The sequence below is a fragment of the Lithobates pipiens genome, unplaced genomic scaffold (genome assembly GCF_037356315.1).
Source record: "Lithobates pipiens isolate NorthernLeopardFrog02 unplaced genomic scaffold, aLitPip1_a1.2 Scaffold_16, whole genome shotgun sequence".
In the NCBI taxonomy this organism is placed as follows: Eukaryota; Metazoa; Chordata; class Amphibia; order Anura; family Ranidae; genus Lithobates; species Lithobates pipiens.
Window position 1 is genome coordinate 358,053,607 of NW_027507748.1, and position 15,869 is coordinate 358,069,475.

The 15,869-nt window shown below is 44.7% G+C and overlaps 1 protein-coding gene across 10 annotated transcripts in view; it reads right to left on the reverse strand.

The window, feature by feature from the left end:
- Positions 1 to 3,001: 3,001 nt before the first annotated feature.
- Positions 3,002 to 15,869, reverse strand: part of COL16A1 (collagen type XVI alpha 1 chain) — a 294,574-nt gene continuing 281,706 nt past the window's right edge. For all 10 annotated transcript variants that reach the window (XM_077481956.1, XM_077481958.1, XM_077481954.1 and 7 more), the window contains 4 exons: positions 6,248 to 6,314; positions 5,943 to 6,116; positions 5,409 to 5,486; positions 3,002 to 5,318 (listed from right to left, as the gene is read on the reverse strand). In XM_077481956.1, the coding sequence (XP_077338082.1) occupies positions 5,125 to 5,318; positions 5,409 to 5,486; positions 5,943 to 6,116; positions 6,248 to 6,314 (513 nt within the window). In that variant the 3' untranslated portion in view covers positions 3,002 to 5,124. The remainder of the gene's footprint in view (positions 5,319 to 5,408; positions 5,487 to 5,942; positions 6,117 to 6,247; positions 6,315 to 15,869) is intronic.

A 15,869-nucleotide genomic window follows, 5' to 3' on the forward strand; every position in this document is an offset into this window, starting at 1 on the left:
CCCTATACCAATGAAGGACTGCTGCAGTATAGGGCAGCGGTCAGCAGTAGTGCACGGCAACCCTATGTATTGTGGACCGATAGCGGTCCTTACAGAACAGCAGACTGTAACGCACTCAGGCCTATGTACCGTAGCACCCTATACCAAGTTACCAGTCCTTATAAGAACTTTTGTGGACCAAGCAGGTTGTGTGTTAGTGATTAGCAGACTGTACGTCAGTCCCTATACCAATGAAGGACTGCTGCAGTATAGGGCAGCGGTCAGCAGTAGTGCACGGCAACCCTATGTATTGTGGACCGATAGCGGTCCTTACAGAACAGCAGACTGTACTGCACTCAGGCCTATGTACCGTAGCACCCTATACCAAGTTACCAGTCCTTATAAGAACTTTTGTGGACCAAGCAGGTTGTGTATTAGTGTTTAGCAGACTGTGCGTCAGTCCCTATACCGCTGAAGGACTGCTGCAGTATAGGGCAGCGGTCAGCAGTAGTGCACGGCAACCCTATGTATTGTGGACCGATAGCAGTCCTTACAGAACAGCAGACTGTACTGCACTCAGGCCTATGTACCGTAGCACCCTATACCAAGTTACCAGTCCTTATAAGAACTTTTGTGGACCAAGCAGGTTGTGTGTTAGTGTTTAGCAGACTGTGCGTCAGTCCCTATACCGCTGAAGGACTGCTGCAGTATAGGGCAGCGGTCAGCAGTAGTGCACGTCAACCCTATGTATTGTGGACCGATAGCGGTCCTTACAGAACAGCAGACTGTAACGCACTCAGGCCTATGTACCGTAGCACCCTATACCAAGTTACCAGTCCTTATAAGAACTTTTGTGGACCAAGCAGGTTGTGTATTAGTGTTTAGCAGACTGTGCGTCAGTCCCTATACCGCTGAAGGACTGCTGCAGTATAGGGCAGCGGTCAGCAGTAGTGCACGGCAACCCTATCTATTGTGGACCGATAGCGGTCCTTACAGAACAGCAGACTGTACCGCACCCAAGCCTATGTACCGTAGCACCCTAGACAGACCAAGTTACCAGTCCTGATAAAGAGCTTTGTGGAACAAGTGAGTTGTGAATGATTAGCAGACTGCAGCAGAAGGGCAGCAGTCAAGTATAATATTCTTTCTATATTTGGAAGAAAGAATATTATACGTGTACAAGCCTATTACCGTACCACTGATACCAGTCCTGAAAAGAACCTTTGTGGAACTAATAGTAACAGCAAGTCTTTAAAATTATCCTCACTGCCTGACACACTGCTTCCTGCCTGTCCCTATACAAATTGGCAAAAAAGAGTAGGCTGGAACGATTAGCTGGAACAGCTCTTTTGTGGACCTGATAGTAACAGCTAATGATGATGATGATGATGATGATGAAGAAAGACTAATCTGGCTGAGCTGTCCCTAAAATAGCAGCATACAGCGCTCTGTCCCTTTATCTAAACTGACAAAAGAAACTCAGGCTGCTGACCTAACACCTATACCAGTCCTGAAAAGAACTTTTGTGTACCAAATAGCTAGCGTTTTCTCTGTCCCTACTCCACACAGGATCCTTTCCCTACAGTGACAGAAGAAAGAATGTAAAATGGCCACCGGATCGGGTGTATTTATAGGTTAGGGGGAATGTCCAAGTGTCCATGAGCTGTCATGTCTCAATTGGTTGTCCTGTAACACATGATAAACGTGTCACGAAAGGTTAAAGTTCTTGTATACATTAAACACGTAAGTCCGCCGGGGCGAACGACGGAAAAAGGCGTTCGAACCCGCGGACGGCGAAAGTCGGAAATTCGCCGCGAAACGACCGCCGGGCGAACCGTTCGGCCATCACTAATGTCTAGAACTAACTATATTTTTAGATTTATTTAGCCTTACCCCTTCCCCGAAACTTGACATCATACATTTTTTTTTGCATTTCCTAAATCTGAGCCTGCTGCTGAAAATAAAATGTAAAGTAAGACAATACCCCAAAAGAACCTAATAAAAAGGTTGACCTGAAACAGATACATAGCTACTTCAACATTTTCTATTTAATAACATATTTGTAACATACATACATCTCAGATACTCATGTACACTTTAGTGCACTAGGGACTAACCCAATGTCTTCCCTAATTCTAGCAGCAGCTGAGGGGCACCCACAGTCCTAGTGGGGAAATACAAGTAACATAAAAATCAGTGCTCACTCTCAGCAGTCCTAAATGTCCCAGTCCATATAAATATCTTTTCCAAAAAGTTCTCAATCTTTCCAAGTCCAATGTAGACCAAAGAATCCAACGCCATCCTCTCTGGTTACCAATCCACTGAATCAAAGCACTGCAAGGGTTTCATAACCAGAGTGGATGGTGTTGAAGTCTTTGGTCTACATTGGTAAACATCTTTGGCATGGAATACCTACTGCAACATGGGTATTCTCATCCAACATGGAAAGCCTTCCCAGAAGGGTGGAAGCAGTTATAGGCACATATGGTGCATCTATCTGTGGAGAATGGGGAAGGGGAGTTGAATAACTCCATAATAATATCCACGGGATGTCCAACTCACTCATATAGGTGCAATGGTCAGGTGTCCACAAATTTTTGCCAATATACTGTAGCTGCAACTGTTATGAATTCTGTTCCAATGCTGCCGAAGGTCTCCTATCCATAGCTTTTTCTGATAATACTTGTTTGTAAGTTGGATATGTGTACTGTTATTAACTGTTATTATCTTCCTAATATAAAGCTTGTATTATTTCTATATTGGTGTGCATCTATATATTTATATTACAGTATATACTGTATATACTGGTTGCAGTAGTTCTTCTGCTCTTAATTACTTTGTTTAGATTACTAATTAATATCCCAGGAAGCAAATCCCCTCTGTTCACAGTCCTGCTTGGAGGCACTGCCAACTTTATTATCAAACCCACTTTCCACTCAGCGAAGGTTCTGGACCTACAGGTTTGGGGAGGGCCATTTCTCATAACTACCCTCCCCAAAAAAGCACTACACAGACTTAAAAATTGGAAACTCAGTTATATGTATATTTATATTAGTAGAAAACTCTGAGCAGCACAAGTACACTAAGCATCTCGCTACGTTGGCAGCATTCACACCATTTCATAGTAAATGTAGTGTTTAGCACTGTGTTTTGTATACATTTCATAAATCTACAAGCATTGACTTGAAGAAAAACAGAAAGGAAGAGACAATGACCGATTGCGTAAAATTTCTGCAACATTTTACATTCTACCATATTATATACACATTAAAAACATCAACAAATAAAGCTCTGTACACACATGAAAAGGTAATAAAAGGCTTAGTCTACAGTTACACAAACTAGTTACCAGCTTTCAAAAGAGGCAGCCATGAAATGTGTCTAGATTGTATGGGATTTCAGGTTTACTTTATTAAATACAATCGCATTTATTATCATGTACGCTCATCATAGAGGGGATGCAGTGTGTTTGATCACATAACATATTTGGAAGCACCTTTTCACTGCAACCATTACCCAAAATAAAGAAGCACCTATTGCATACATACTTGAAAGTCGTATAACAGGCTGAGGTAACATGGTATATCCACGATGCATTTATAAATTGCTTTAATCTAGCAACAAAGTCTACTTTGTATGTGTCTGTTTTCCTAGAATTATCTTTAATGTGACCTTGTTGCAAAATTAAAAATGGCAAAAAAGGGTTCACTGTAAAGAAGACATATTGAACTTCCTTATCCTGCCACCTGCACTGCTAATCTTTTTTTAGGGGGTATTTGGCCCCAAGAATCCTATTTATTTCACACACTTTAGGGAGTACCAGACTCCTGGTCACCTGACACTTTCTGTGGTTTCTTCTGCTAGGCTCCAGCATAATTACTTTGTCATGAAGTGAAGTAGTGGCAAGCTAAAGGAACTACAGTGCTAGGCTGGGGGACCTAAAATATGAAAATGAAAATCATTTTGCAGGTACTGTGGCTTTTGAAGAGGGCAACGATTGATGCTGTGGAAGGCAGAACATGTACTGTAAGTATACATTACCTCTCCTTTAAAGAGCGACCTCTGTCTGTCATATTTCATTTTATGACAGGGTCTCTTTACAAAAATCTGAATTTTTTTTTTTTTCCAGGCGGATCACTGCCCCACATCTTATATGTAGATTGATGCAGACAGGCAATGAAAAGCAAACTAGATTTTCACAACTGTCTGTGACTTTTCTATATCAGCTTTTAAAAGTTAAACAATAGAGGTATGATAAATATGTGCTACAAAGCAGAGACTCAGATGATCTGTACAGTTTGAAAAACTGAAAATGCTGAATACCAAAAACTGTCATGTTATTGAAATTACCTAGCAATAGCCGTCATATAAAGAAATACAAAGATTCAAAAGATAATAACAAGGTATCCTTGATGTTTCTGACACAGTCAGCAGAATAAATTAAGACAATTTTATAGAAAAATTGCAACAAACTCCTAAAATGAAATGTATGGTAAGATATATGCTATGGATATTCGATTTGAAGAAAGTTCAATAAACAAAGGTAAGAAATACAGTAAGAAGGGCATCCATCTCATACAAAAGACATAGCTGAAAATATAAAATGATTTCTCTATATATTAGAAGAGTAAAGAATAACAAATAGTCCTCATCTCAAACCTTAGACAAGGTAAAGTGGAATCCGTATCCCAATTATGGAAATTGTGAAGAATCATCATGCTAAGGACAAATACTGGAAACAGTCCAGTTATGAAACTCCTGACCACTCAGATATTATTTTGATGACTCGTGAGAAGTGTCATTATGGTCTGTCACATACAGGGATCTTAGGAATAAGGGAAATCATGAAAAATAAAAAGGTAAGGAATAGAGCCTATTGGCCTGGACAAAGAAGACCTAAAAGTATACAAGGTGCATGAATATATCCTTCCCTTTCTTTGCCAGAAATGTTTGCCTCTCGATATGGTGCAATATATAGAGATTAGTATATCAAAAAGCATGCAGTTGACCACTCTAGCAAGGAAAGGGCAGACTTCTCTGACGATGATCCAGCAAGACAGTTGTTAGGGTCTAAAAGAAAAGATTTTTGGACTTTGAGTGAGGCACAAAAAAATATTGTTAGAGTCTGTGGAATGGGACAGCTTATCAACCAGGTCCTTTCATGTTCTTTGGCTGGTACTCTTGTACTGACATCATGCTGTAGCAATCCGATGGGTTGCATCTTCCATCTTTGCCTGTGTTACCTTTTGGTCCAGCTGGTCCTGGTATACCTGGGATGCCTTGTTGTCCCGTTGGACCTGGTGGTCCTAATTTACCATATCCAGGTGGTCCTTGTGGTCCTGAGGCAAGAATAAGCATAATTCAGAAACTCAAATTAATTTTCCACTTGCCTCTTTTAGGCAAAACATTAAATATAATTAAAATATTACCTGGTGATCCAGGTGGGCCCACATCACCCATGATACCAATTCCATTGTTTCCCCTTTCTCCCTTTGTTCCAGGTTCACCTGAAAGTAAGACAATAAATCATAAATAAAGTCAACAATAAATCATAAATAAAGCCATTCAGTGTTTCCAAAATATTGACTGAGAACCATATACAAGGTTCACCCAAAACCAAAATTTCAGATATAAATGGCTGCTGACAAGACATTTCATGCTGGCTTCTATCTCTCCCATGGTCTGCTTAATTTCATAGTAATTCATAGCCATTAAAAGCCATTAAAAACTCAAATTATAGCCAGGAAAGGGAATTTGACCTTGAGGGCAGGAGTGGGGATACAAAATAATTCTAGAACAATCTCTCCACTTACATCCCCAAGACATTTAAAAAAGATGGCGGATGATTTAGCCAAACAATGGCCAAACAAAACTGAAATATCAGTTTTGGTTGGTCTTAGCTTGGCTTTAAGTTGAAAAGCTGGTCTTTGATCTTCTCAATGTGAAATACACATTGATTTTACCTCTCATTCCAGGTAATCCTGGTCTTCCTTCTCGTCCGATCTGCCCAGGAGAACCTGGGGCACCCTGAGCTCCTGGGCGTCCTGGAGTTCCATCTTTACCAGGTGGACCTGGCCTTCCAGGTGAGGCAACCATCTCTACTGGCGTCTGCATGCGTGTATAATATGCCATTCTCTCTGCAAAATTAGTAGGGAAATGCAAAGTAGCTTAACAAGAATGCTCTACATTGTCTTTAATTTTCTGCATAATATTTTTAGGCATCAATAGATTATTACAGTTAGATAATCTCTCAGCCGTGAAATCATACCATCAAAGATCTTGATAACTTCTTGCCGAATCATCCTCCTAATTTCATCGTAATTGATGGGATCCGCCTAGAATTTAGAGAACAAGGTTTATTAGTTTAATATTAAAAAGAGAATTCATAAAATGATATAAGTAATTAGAGATGGACGAACTTCCGACGGGACGTTTCGCGAACGCGCACCACGAACGCGGCCGAAAGTTCGCGGACCGCAAAGTTTGCGGCGGGCCCCATTGACTTCAATGGCAGGCGAACTTTAAAAACCTACAGGTCATATTTGCAGCCACAAAATAATTACTAGCTGTGCACACATAGTCCCATCACATGGCCACTGACATAACACATGTATGAAGTGAATCTGGGATCGACAACTACAAACATACTTTTTTTATATGTGAAATTTTGACAATTCAGGACTCAGGAGTGCATGAAGGCAATGGAGGAGAGGAAAGGTCAGGGTAGGCTATGAAGAGGGTGCAGGAGATGATCACCAGCACCGTGATAGAGTGCACTGACACCAGCACCATGATAGAGTGCACTGACACCGGCACCGTGATAGAGAGCACTGACACCAGCACCGTGAGAGGACTGACACCAGCACCATGATATAGAGCACTGACACCAGCACCGTGATAGAGAGCACTGACTAGGGATGAGCTTCGAGTTCGAGTCGAACTCATGTTCTACTCGAACATTGCCTGTTCGCCTGTTCAGCGAACAGTGAACAATTTGGGCTGTTCGCAGCAAATTCGAAAAGCCGGAACACCCTATACAAGTCTATCGGAGAAATCTAAAGTGCTCATTTTAAAGGATAATATGCAGGTTACTGTCCTAAAAAGTGTTTGGGGACCTGGGTCCTGCCCCAGGGGACATGGATCAATGCAAAAAAAAGTTTTAAAAACGGCCGTTTTTTCAGGAGCAGTGATTTTAATAATGATTAAAGTGAAACAATAAAAGTGTAATATTCCTTTAAATTTCGTAGCTGGGGGGTATCTATAGTATGCCTGTGAAGGGGCGCATGTTTCCCGTGCTTAGAACTGTCGCTGCACAAAGTGTCATTTGTGCAGGAAAAAAAGTCTTTTAAAATCACTTGCGGCTAAATTGTCGGGTCTCCGTAATACAGAGAACACTCAATAAGTGTTCTCTGTATTAGCCGACAATTCATTCATTCATTGATTAAAAAAAAAAAAAAAAAAAAAAAAAGCGTGGGGGTTCCCCTAAATTCAAATACCAGGCCCTTCAGGTCTGACATGGATATTAAGGGGAACCCCGTGTCAAATGTAAAAAAAAAATTGACGTGGGGGTCCCCCCAAATATCCATACCAGACCCTTCAGGTCTGATATGGATATTAAGGGGAACCCCGCATCAAATTTAAAAAAAAAATTGACGTGGGGGTCCCCCTAAATATCCATACCAGACCCTTTATCCGAGCACGCAACCTGGCAGGCCGCAGGAAAAGAGGGGGGACGAGAGAGCGGCCCCCCCTCCCTCCTGAACCGTACCAGGCCACATACCCTCAACATTGGGAGGATGCTTTGGGGGTCTGTGACCCCTCAAAGCACCTTGTCCCCATGTTGATAAGGACAAGGGCCTCATCCTCACAACCCTGGCCGTTGGTTGTGAGGGTCTGCGGGCGGGGGGCTTATCAGAATCTGGAAGCCCCCTTTAACAAGGGGACCCCCAGATCCTGGCCCCCCCCCCTGTTTGAAATGGTAAGGGGGTACAAAAGTACCCCTACCATTTCACAAAGAAAGTGTCAAAATGGTTAAATAAGACAAACACACTTTTGAAAAATTCCTTTATTAAAAATAAAAAAAATAAAAAAAAAATTCCAGCGGTGCTAATCCACTCTTGCTATCCAGCGACGGGTCTCCGGGGTCCAGCGATGGATGATCATATCCAGCGACGGGGGAATCTCTCAGTCCAGCGCTGTCCATACATCCGTCTTCTGTCTCCTCTCTGGAGACACTGCAGAGAGCCGAGCGCTGACATTTCTTATATTGGGAGGGCGGGGCCACCCGTCACCTGACCCCGCCCCTCTGACGCAGGAGAGGGAAGCCAGGGGTTCCCCAGTGACGTGTGGGTGAACACGCCCCCCTCTGATGTAACGCAGGTTTCCGTTACATCAGAGGGGGCGGGGTCACCCACACGTCACTGGGGAACCCCTGGCTTCCCTCTCCTGCGTCAGAGGGGCGGGGTCAGGTGACAGGTGGCCCCGCCCTACCAATATAAGAAATGTCAGCGCTCGGCTCTCTGCAGTGTCTCCAGAGAGGAGACAGAAGACGGATGTATGGACAGCGCTGGACTGAGAGATCCCCGTCGCTGGATATGATCATCCATCGCTGGACCCCGGAGACCCGTCGCTGGATAGCAAGAGTGGATTAGCACCGCTGGAATTTTTTTTTTATTTTTTTTATTTTTAATAAAGGAATTTTTCAAAAGTGTGTTTGTCTTATTTAACCATTTTGACACTTTCTTTGTGAAATGGTAGGGGTACTTTTGTACCCCCTTACCATTTCAAACAGGGGGGGGCCAGGATCTGGGGGTCCCCTTGTTAAAGGGGGCTTCCAGATTCTGATAAGCCCCCCGCCCGCAGACCCTCACAACCAACGGCCAGGGTTGTGAGGATGAGGCCCTTGTCCTTATCAACATGGGGACAAGGTGCTTTGAGGGGTCACAGACCCCCAAAGCATCCTCCCAATGTTGAGGGTATGTGGCCTGGTACGGTTCAGGAGGGAGGGGGGCCGCTCTCTCGTCCCCCCCTCTTTTCCTGTGGCCTGCCAGGTTGCGTGCTCGGATAAAGGGTCTGGTATGGATATTTAGGGGGACCCCCACGTCAATTTTTTTTTTAAATTTGATGCGGGGTTCCCCTTAATATCCATATCAGACCTGAAGGGTCTGGTATGGATATTTGGGGGGACCCCCACGTCAATTTTTTTTTAAAATTTGACACGGGGTTCCCCTTAATATCCATGTCAGACCTGAAGGGCCTGGTATTTGAATTTAGGGGAACCCCCACGCTTTTTTTTTTTTTAATCAATGAATGAATGAATTGTCGGCTAATACAGAGAACACTCATTGAGTGTTCTCTGTATTACGGAGACCCGACAATTTAGCCGCAAGTGATTTTAAAAGACTTTTTTTCCTGCACAAATGACACTTTGTGCAGCGACAGTTCTAAGCACGGGAAACATGCGCCCCTTCACAGGCATACTATAGATACCCCCCAGCTACGAAATTTAAAGGAATATTACACTTTTATTGTTTCACTTTAATCATTATTAAAATCACTGCTCCTGAAAAAACGGCCGTTTTTAAAACTTTTTTTTGCATTGATCCATGTCCCCTGGGGCAGGACCCAGGTCCCCAAACACTTTTTAGGACAGTAACTTGCATATTACCCTTTAAAATGAGCACTTTAGATTGTGAACGTTCGAGTCCCATAGACTTTAATAGGGTTCTAAAGTTCACACGAAGTTTAGGTCTGCTCGCAGGTTCTGGTGCGAACCGAACAGGGGGGTGTTCGGCTCATCCCTAGCACTGACACCAGCACCGTGATATAGAGCACTGACACCAGCACCGAGATAGAGAGCACTGACAACAGCACCGTGATTGAGTGCACTGACACCAGCACCGTGCTAGAGAGCACTGACACCAGCACCGAGATAGAGAGCACTGACAGCAGCACTGATACCAGCAACTCGCTGCTGGGCCCCAAAAATATGACACCGCTCAACCTCTTCAAACAGGAGGGTACGGGCATATAGTACGGTGTGCTTTTTTTGTACAAGGAAGTGAGCCAAATGTACAAAAAAGGTCTGTGTGCTCCATTGAATAAATCGTTTATAGAGAGATACATGGTCTACTGGTCACATGTGTTGAATTCCTCCGAGATCCATGCCTCATTCATTTTTATGAATGTGAAGTAGTCAACACTGTCGTGAGTTAGGCGAGTGCGCTTATCGGTCACGATCCCCCCTGCTGCGCTGAACGTCCTTTCAGACAGGACACTGGACAAGGGGCAAGCCACCAGTTCCATTGCAAATTGGGCAAGCTCTGGCCAGAGGTCAAGCCTGCCCACCCAGTAGTCCAGGGGTTCATCACTTCTCAGAGCTTCCACATTGGCCGTTAACCCGATGTAGTCGGACACCTGTTGGTCTAGGCGTTCCCTGATGCTGGATCCGGATGAGACCAGGCGCTGTTGGATTGGTACCCGCAACTCTTTCTCTGGGAGTGGGAATCGCTCCTCTGCCAGCACACACAAAAGCAGAATGCAGCATTTCTCGAAGCAAGGCCTGGAAGTGCTCCATTCTGACAGCCCTCTGTGATGGTGGTAACATTTCCTCCATTTTGTGTTTGTACCGGGGGTCTAAGTACGTTGCCACCCAGTACTGGTCCTTGCCCCCTATGCGTTTTTTACGGGGGTCCCTGTTAAAACACTGGAGCATGAAGGCCCCCATTTGCACTAAACTGGAAGCAGTGTGGTGGCCTGGCTCCTGCTCATCATCCAGGATAATGTCGTCCTCCTCGTTCTCCTCTCCCCATCCACGCACAACAACAAGGATCCCAGAAAGGTTTAAAGCATGCTCTTCTTGCTCTTCCTCATCTGCCCCGGAACCATCCTCCTCTGACTCCTCTTCAGACTCCTGTTGTTGACTTGTCTCAGATAGAGTAGCCCCCCATTGGGAATTCATCCAGCATTGCGACTTCCTCATCTTCCTGCTCCTGCTCCTCTACGGCTCGATCAATGACACGACGCAATGCACGCTCCATAAAGAAGGCACTTATGGTGCCATGGCTGCGACTGACCAGTTTGGTGATCTCATCAAATGGCTGCAGAAGTCTGCATGCGTCGCGCATGAGCAGCCACTGGCGTGGTGAAAAAAAACCCAGCTCCCCAGAACCTGTTCTGCCACAGAGTTCATACAGGTAGATGTTAACTGCACGTTTCTGCTGGAGCAGCCTATCAAGCATATAGAAGGTTGAGTTCCATCGTGTCAGGCAATCGCAAATAAGACGTCTGACCAGCAGATTGTGTCACCGCTGAATGTCAGCAAGGCGAGCCATGGCTGTGTAAGATCTTCTGAAATGGGCCGAGATTTTCCTTGCCTGCCGCAAGATGTCCTGGACCTCAGGGTATTTGACAATGAATCGCTGCACGACCAATTTTAAGACGTGTGCCATGCATGGCGCGTTTGTAATTTTGCCCTGTTTCAATACGTTAGCAGATTGGCACCGTTGTCACACACCACTTTACCAACTGTCAAATTGAGCGGTGTTAGCCACTGATCTGCCTGTGAATGCAAAACTGAAAGAAGTGCAGGGCCAGTGTGGCTCTTGGCTTCCAGGCACAACAAACGCAGCACAGCATGGCAACGTTAAACCTGGCATGTCGAATAGGTTCTGGGGAGCTTGGTCGGTGCAGCGGAAGAGACGCTAGCAGCGGAAAAGGAGGAGTCAGCTGAGGAGGAGAGGGAGGAGGATGGAGTAGGAAGAGGAGAAGAAGAGCCAGGCCTGCATGCAATCCGTGGCGGTAAAACCAAATCTACACGGGTGCCACGGGTTACATGCTTGACGGCCGTCAGAAGGTTCACCCAGTGGGCAGTAAAAGTGATATACCTTCCCTGCCCGTGTTTGCTAGACCACGTGTCTGTGGTCAGATGTATCTTGGCACCAACACTGTGTGCCAGAGATACATTCACTTGCCACTGAACATGGCCATATAGCTCTGGGATGCCCTTCTGTGAGAAATACTTCCTTCCTGGGACCTTCCATTGTGGGTGTTAAAATGGCCACCAGTTTATATGGCAGTAGTTGGCGGGCTATCAGTTCTGACAAGCCAGCCATCAACCGTTGGGCAAGAGGGTTATCCGGCGTCATCATTTTTTTTACGCTCGAACATTTGGCCCACGGAAGCCTGCCTTTTTGCAGAAAAACGTGAGGATGGCGTGATGGAAGGTGGAGTGGAGGACAATTGTGAGGAGAAAGGACAAGGAGAAGTAGAAGACGAGGCTGGATGGTGAGAGCCTGGAGTGTGGCTTTGTGTGTTCCGTTGCTCCCACTGGGCTCGGTGATGGCAGCTCATGTGCCTTCTAAAGGCGGTCATCCCTAGGTGGGTGTTGGGCTTACCGCGACTTATGCGTTGACTGCAAAGATTGCAGATGGCAACACTATTGTCAGCAGCGGACACGTTAAAAAAAGCCCACACTGCGGAGCCATGTGCCGGTGTCCTAGGAGTGCCAGATGTGACCGTACATGGTTGATGCCTCGCTCTTGATACATTCGCAGTCTGCGTTGTCCCTCCTGTGCAATCTAAGTTCTTCCTGCTTCTCCTCCCTATCTGCTGGTCCATATCTCCCTCTGAACTCCCCTCCTCTTCCTCTCTTGTGGGCACCCATGTGACATCACTAGACACGCCATCATCTATGTCACCTTCCCCACCGCTATAATTAGAGATCTCGGAGTAGGCAGCAACAGCGGGGGACCAACCTCCTCCTTGGGCTGATCTGGGTACTGTCGTCAGATTCCTATGACTCAAGCGGAAGGTATATGGTGGTGGTGTTGGTGGTGATAGGTGGCACTGATAGGTGGCACTGCTGGGCACTGATGGGCGGCACTGATGGGCACTGATGGGCACTGGTAGATGACACTGATGGGCATGGATATGTGGCACTGAGATGCAGCACTGTTGTTGAGGCAGATTGTGGGCATTGATAGGTGGCACTGTAGGCACTGATGGGTGGCACTGTGGGCACTAATGGGTGGCACTATGGGCACTAATGGGTGGCACTTTTGCCTTTCCTTAGGTGGCACTGGCAGATGGCAGGTGGGCACTGGTGAGCTGGCACCATCTCGCCGTGATCGGGACTGAAGTCCCTCTCACGGCCGCTGGTGATCGGCTTTTTTGGAGGAAAAATAGCTGATTAACGGCTCTGTTGTCATCACATGATCAGCTGTCATTGGCTGAAAGCTAATCGTGTGGTAAGGGGTCTCATAGACTCGCTGATCACAGAGCGCACCCCTCAGGGGGCGCGCAGGCCGGCAAAGCAGGTCCGCGCTGTAGCCGTCATTCGGCTATAGCACGGATCTCTAGCGGTTAAATACTTCAATTGGCATAATAAAAGTCCATACGTAGCCTACACCACAATTTAACAACACCAAGATCCCACCATTTATAATAAACTATTCATCTGGAGGTGTAAGCTATACCAATACAAAGGTAATTTCTTATAGTGATGATAACTACAGGATAGTACTTGTTGAGCCCCTTGTGAAAATGCTTATAACCTGTCTTGGGCTTTAATTTGGCTTGAACTACAAACCCAGAACAAGTAGAGTATGTTGTCAGGACTTGGATCACCTGCTCGTGGCACTGTGGTTCCCAGAGCTAAAGACCCTGGTACCGGGGGCAACCAGCAGGTGTCTCCCAACAGCCAGTAGATCTCAGTGATTAAAGGGGTTTTAAAGGTTTTTTTTTTTAAATAACAAACATGTTATACTTACCTCCTCTGTGCAAGGGTTTTGCACAGAGCAGCCCTGATCCTCCTCTCCTCAAGTGCCCCCACGGAGAGAGACACTTTCCATGGGGGCACTCATGCGGTCATGCTCCCGAGTCCTGATGCTGATGCTGTGTCCATTGACACAGTCAGCAGAAATTAGCCATGCTCCCTGGCTCCCGTGTTACTGGATTTGATTGACAGGAGCAGGAAACAATGGCTCCTGCTGCTTTCAATCTATCCATTGAGAACCCGAGACAGCGTCTGGAGCTGCTGTGCTCATTCTCATCACTGGTAAGATCAGGTTTAGGTTCATAAAAGTGGGGCTCTGGGGGGCAGCTGCACTACAAAAGATTTTTCACTTTACTGTACAGAATGCAGTAAGGTGAAAAACCTTGAGGGTTTACAACCCCTTTAAGCTCCACTTGATGCTGACTGCTATGAAGGTATATAACCCCTCCCTTGATTTGCACCAGTGCATCAGTGTTATGTAAGAAATACTCAATGCAGGTATCCAGCAGCAGCAGGGATGGCAAGCACAGTGTAGCTGTACTTATGAAACTGCAATAGGACTGAATACGAATAGAATGAAGCTATTAATGCACACAACACCAACAGACCATAAACAAAGCAAAAATTAAAAATAAATGTGGCAGCGAGGCAAAACCAACAACCTAAATATAATACACTATATACAAATGGAGGGAAGCTGAAATAAACAGGGCATGATCAGGACTGGGACTGGGAACAAATGGAGCAGAGATGGGGTAACATGATTTGGATACTAGAAGCAAGGTGCAGGTAAAGGCAGGGATCAGGACTATAAGAGAGCAGGGATTTGGCTAGCAGGCAAAATGCTAAAACACTGTTAAAAATCAAGAGAGGGGTTTATGCCTTCCCATCAGACAGCATCGCGTGGAGACTAATTACTGGGATCTGCTGGCAGACGCCCGCTGGTGGATCCTGGGGATCCAGGTCCTAACATATGAAGCCAGGGTTGTAGCATTCCAAAATTTTGGTGATGAAGCTGGACTCCAAACAGGTTTGACACTTTTTAAAAAAGTTAAAAGATTACTCAAGGAGCAGCCCTCTATTGCCTGGTGATGCCCCAACACAAGTTCCTAGGAGAATCAGCTTGTATAGAGTGAGAGAGTGTCATAGGGATCAGTCTAAAGAGCCAAGAAGGAGAGTTGACAGCATTTCAGGGGTCATACACAAATTCATCAGGGCTACAAAATAACAAAAACAGGTTTTATATAACAATTGTTTTAGTTACACAAAATACTCTGTCACAATATTCATGGTGGAAAATGATTAAAATGCCTTAAAGTGGTTGTAAAGACTGATTTTCTTTCTTAAAATAAAATAATAAACATGTAATAATGACCTACTCTGTGTGATGGTATTGCACAGAGTGGTCTCTTACCTCCTCTTTTGAGGTCCAACGCCAGAGCTGCCCCCTTCTCTGAGTGCCCCCATAAAGTGTGGGGGCAATCATGCGGGCATGCTTCTGAGCTGGACTGTGTGTGTAAATAACTATATTTGATGCCTATAAAGTAGTATATATTCATATTAATTTGTGAATAAAAGTCTAATATGCGTATAAAATTTATGAAAAAACTAATTTAAGATCTCTGTAGCACTGAAAGTAAAGTTCTGCTTTTACTATTGTTGAGGACTAGTTTACAGATTGGATTTTTATACACAGACTTTTATTCACAAATTTTATAATTACTTAATATAATTCTGGGACTAAAATTAATATGCCTAATGTGTTTTAATTACGGTAATTTAGCCAATTATGTCCTTGTCCGCAATGACATATTTGGACAACTAAAATAAATGCTATATAAAACCTGTTTCTATTATACTATACGAAAGGAAATTTCTGTATGAACCCCAAAAATGATTCAATGTCAACTATTCTTAGGCATTTTTTGGTGGAAAAAATAGGTTTGGGATGATCCTAATGGCTTGATAGTTGCAGTCTTTCTTTTAATTACAATGATACCCAGGCAACTAGCTTCTGAAGGATGTTAGCAATAACAGCCCACATAGTTTCCTTACCAAATCTTTACTTTAAGCTCCTTTATACAGTACCTGAACATTTTGCTGCTTGTCTTCCTAT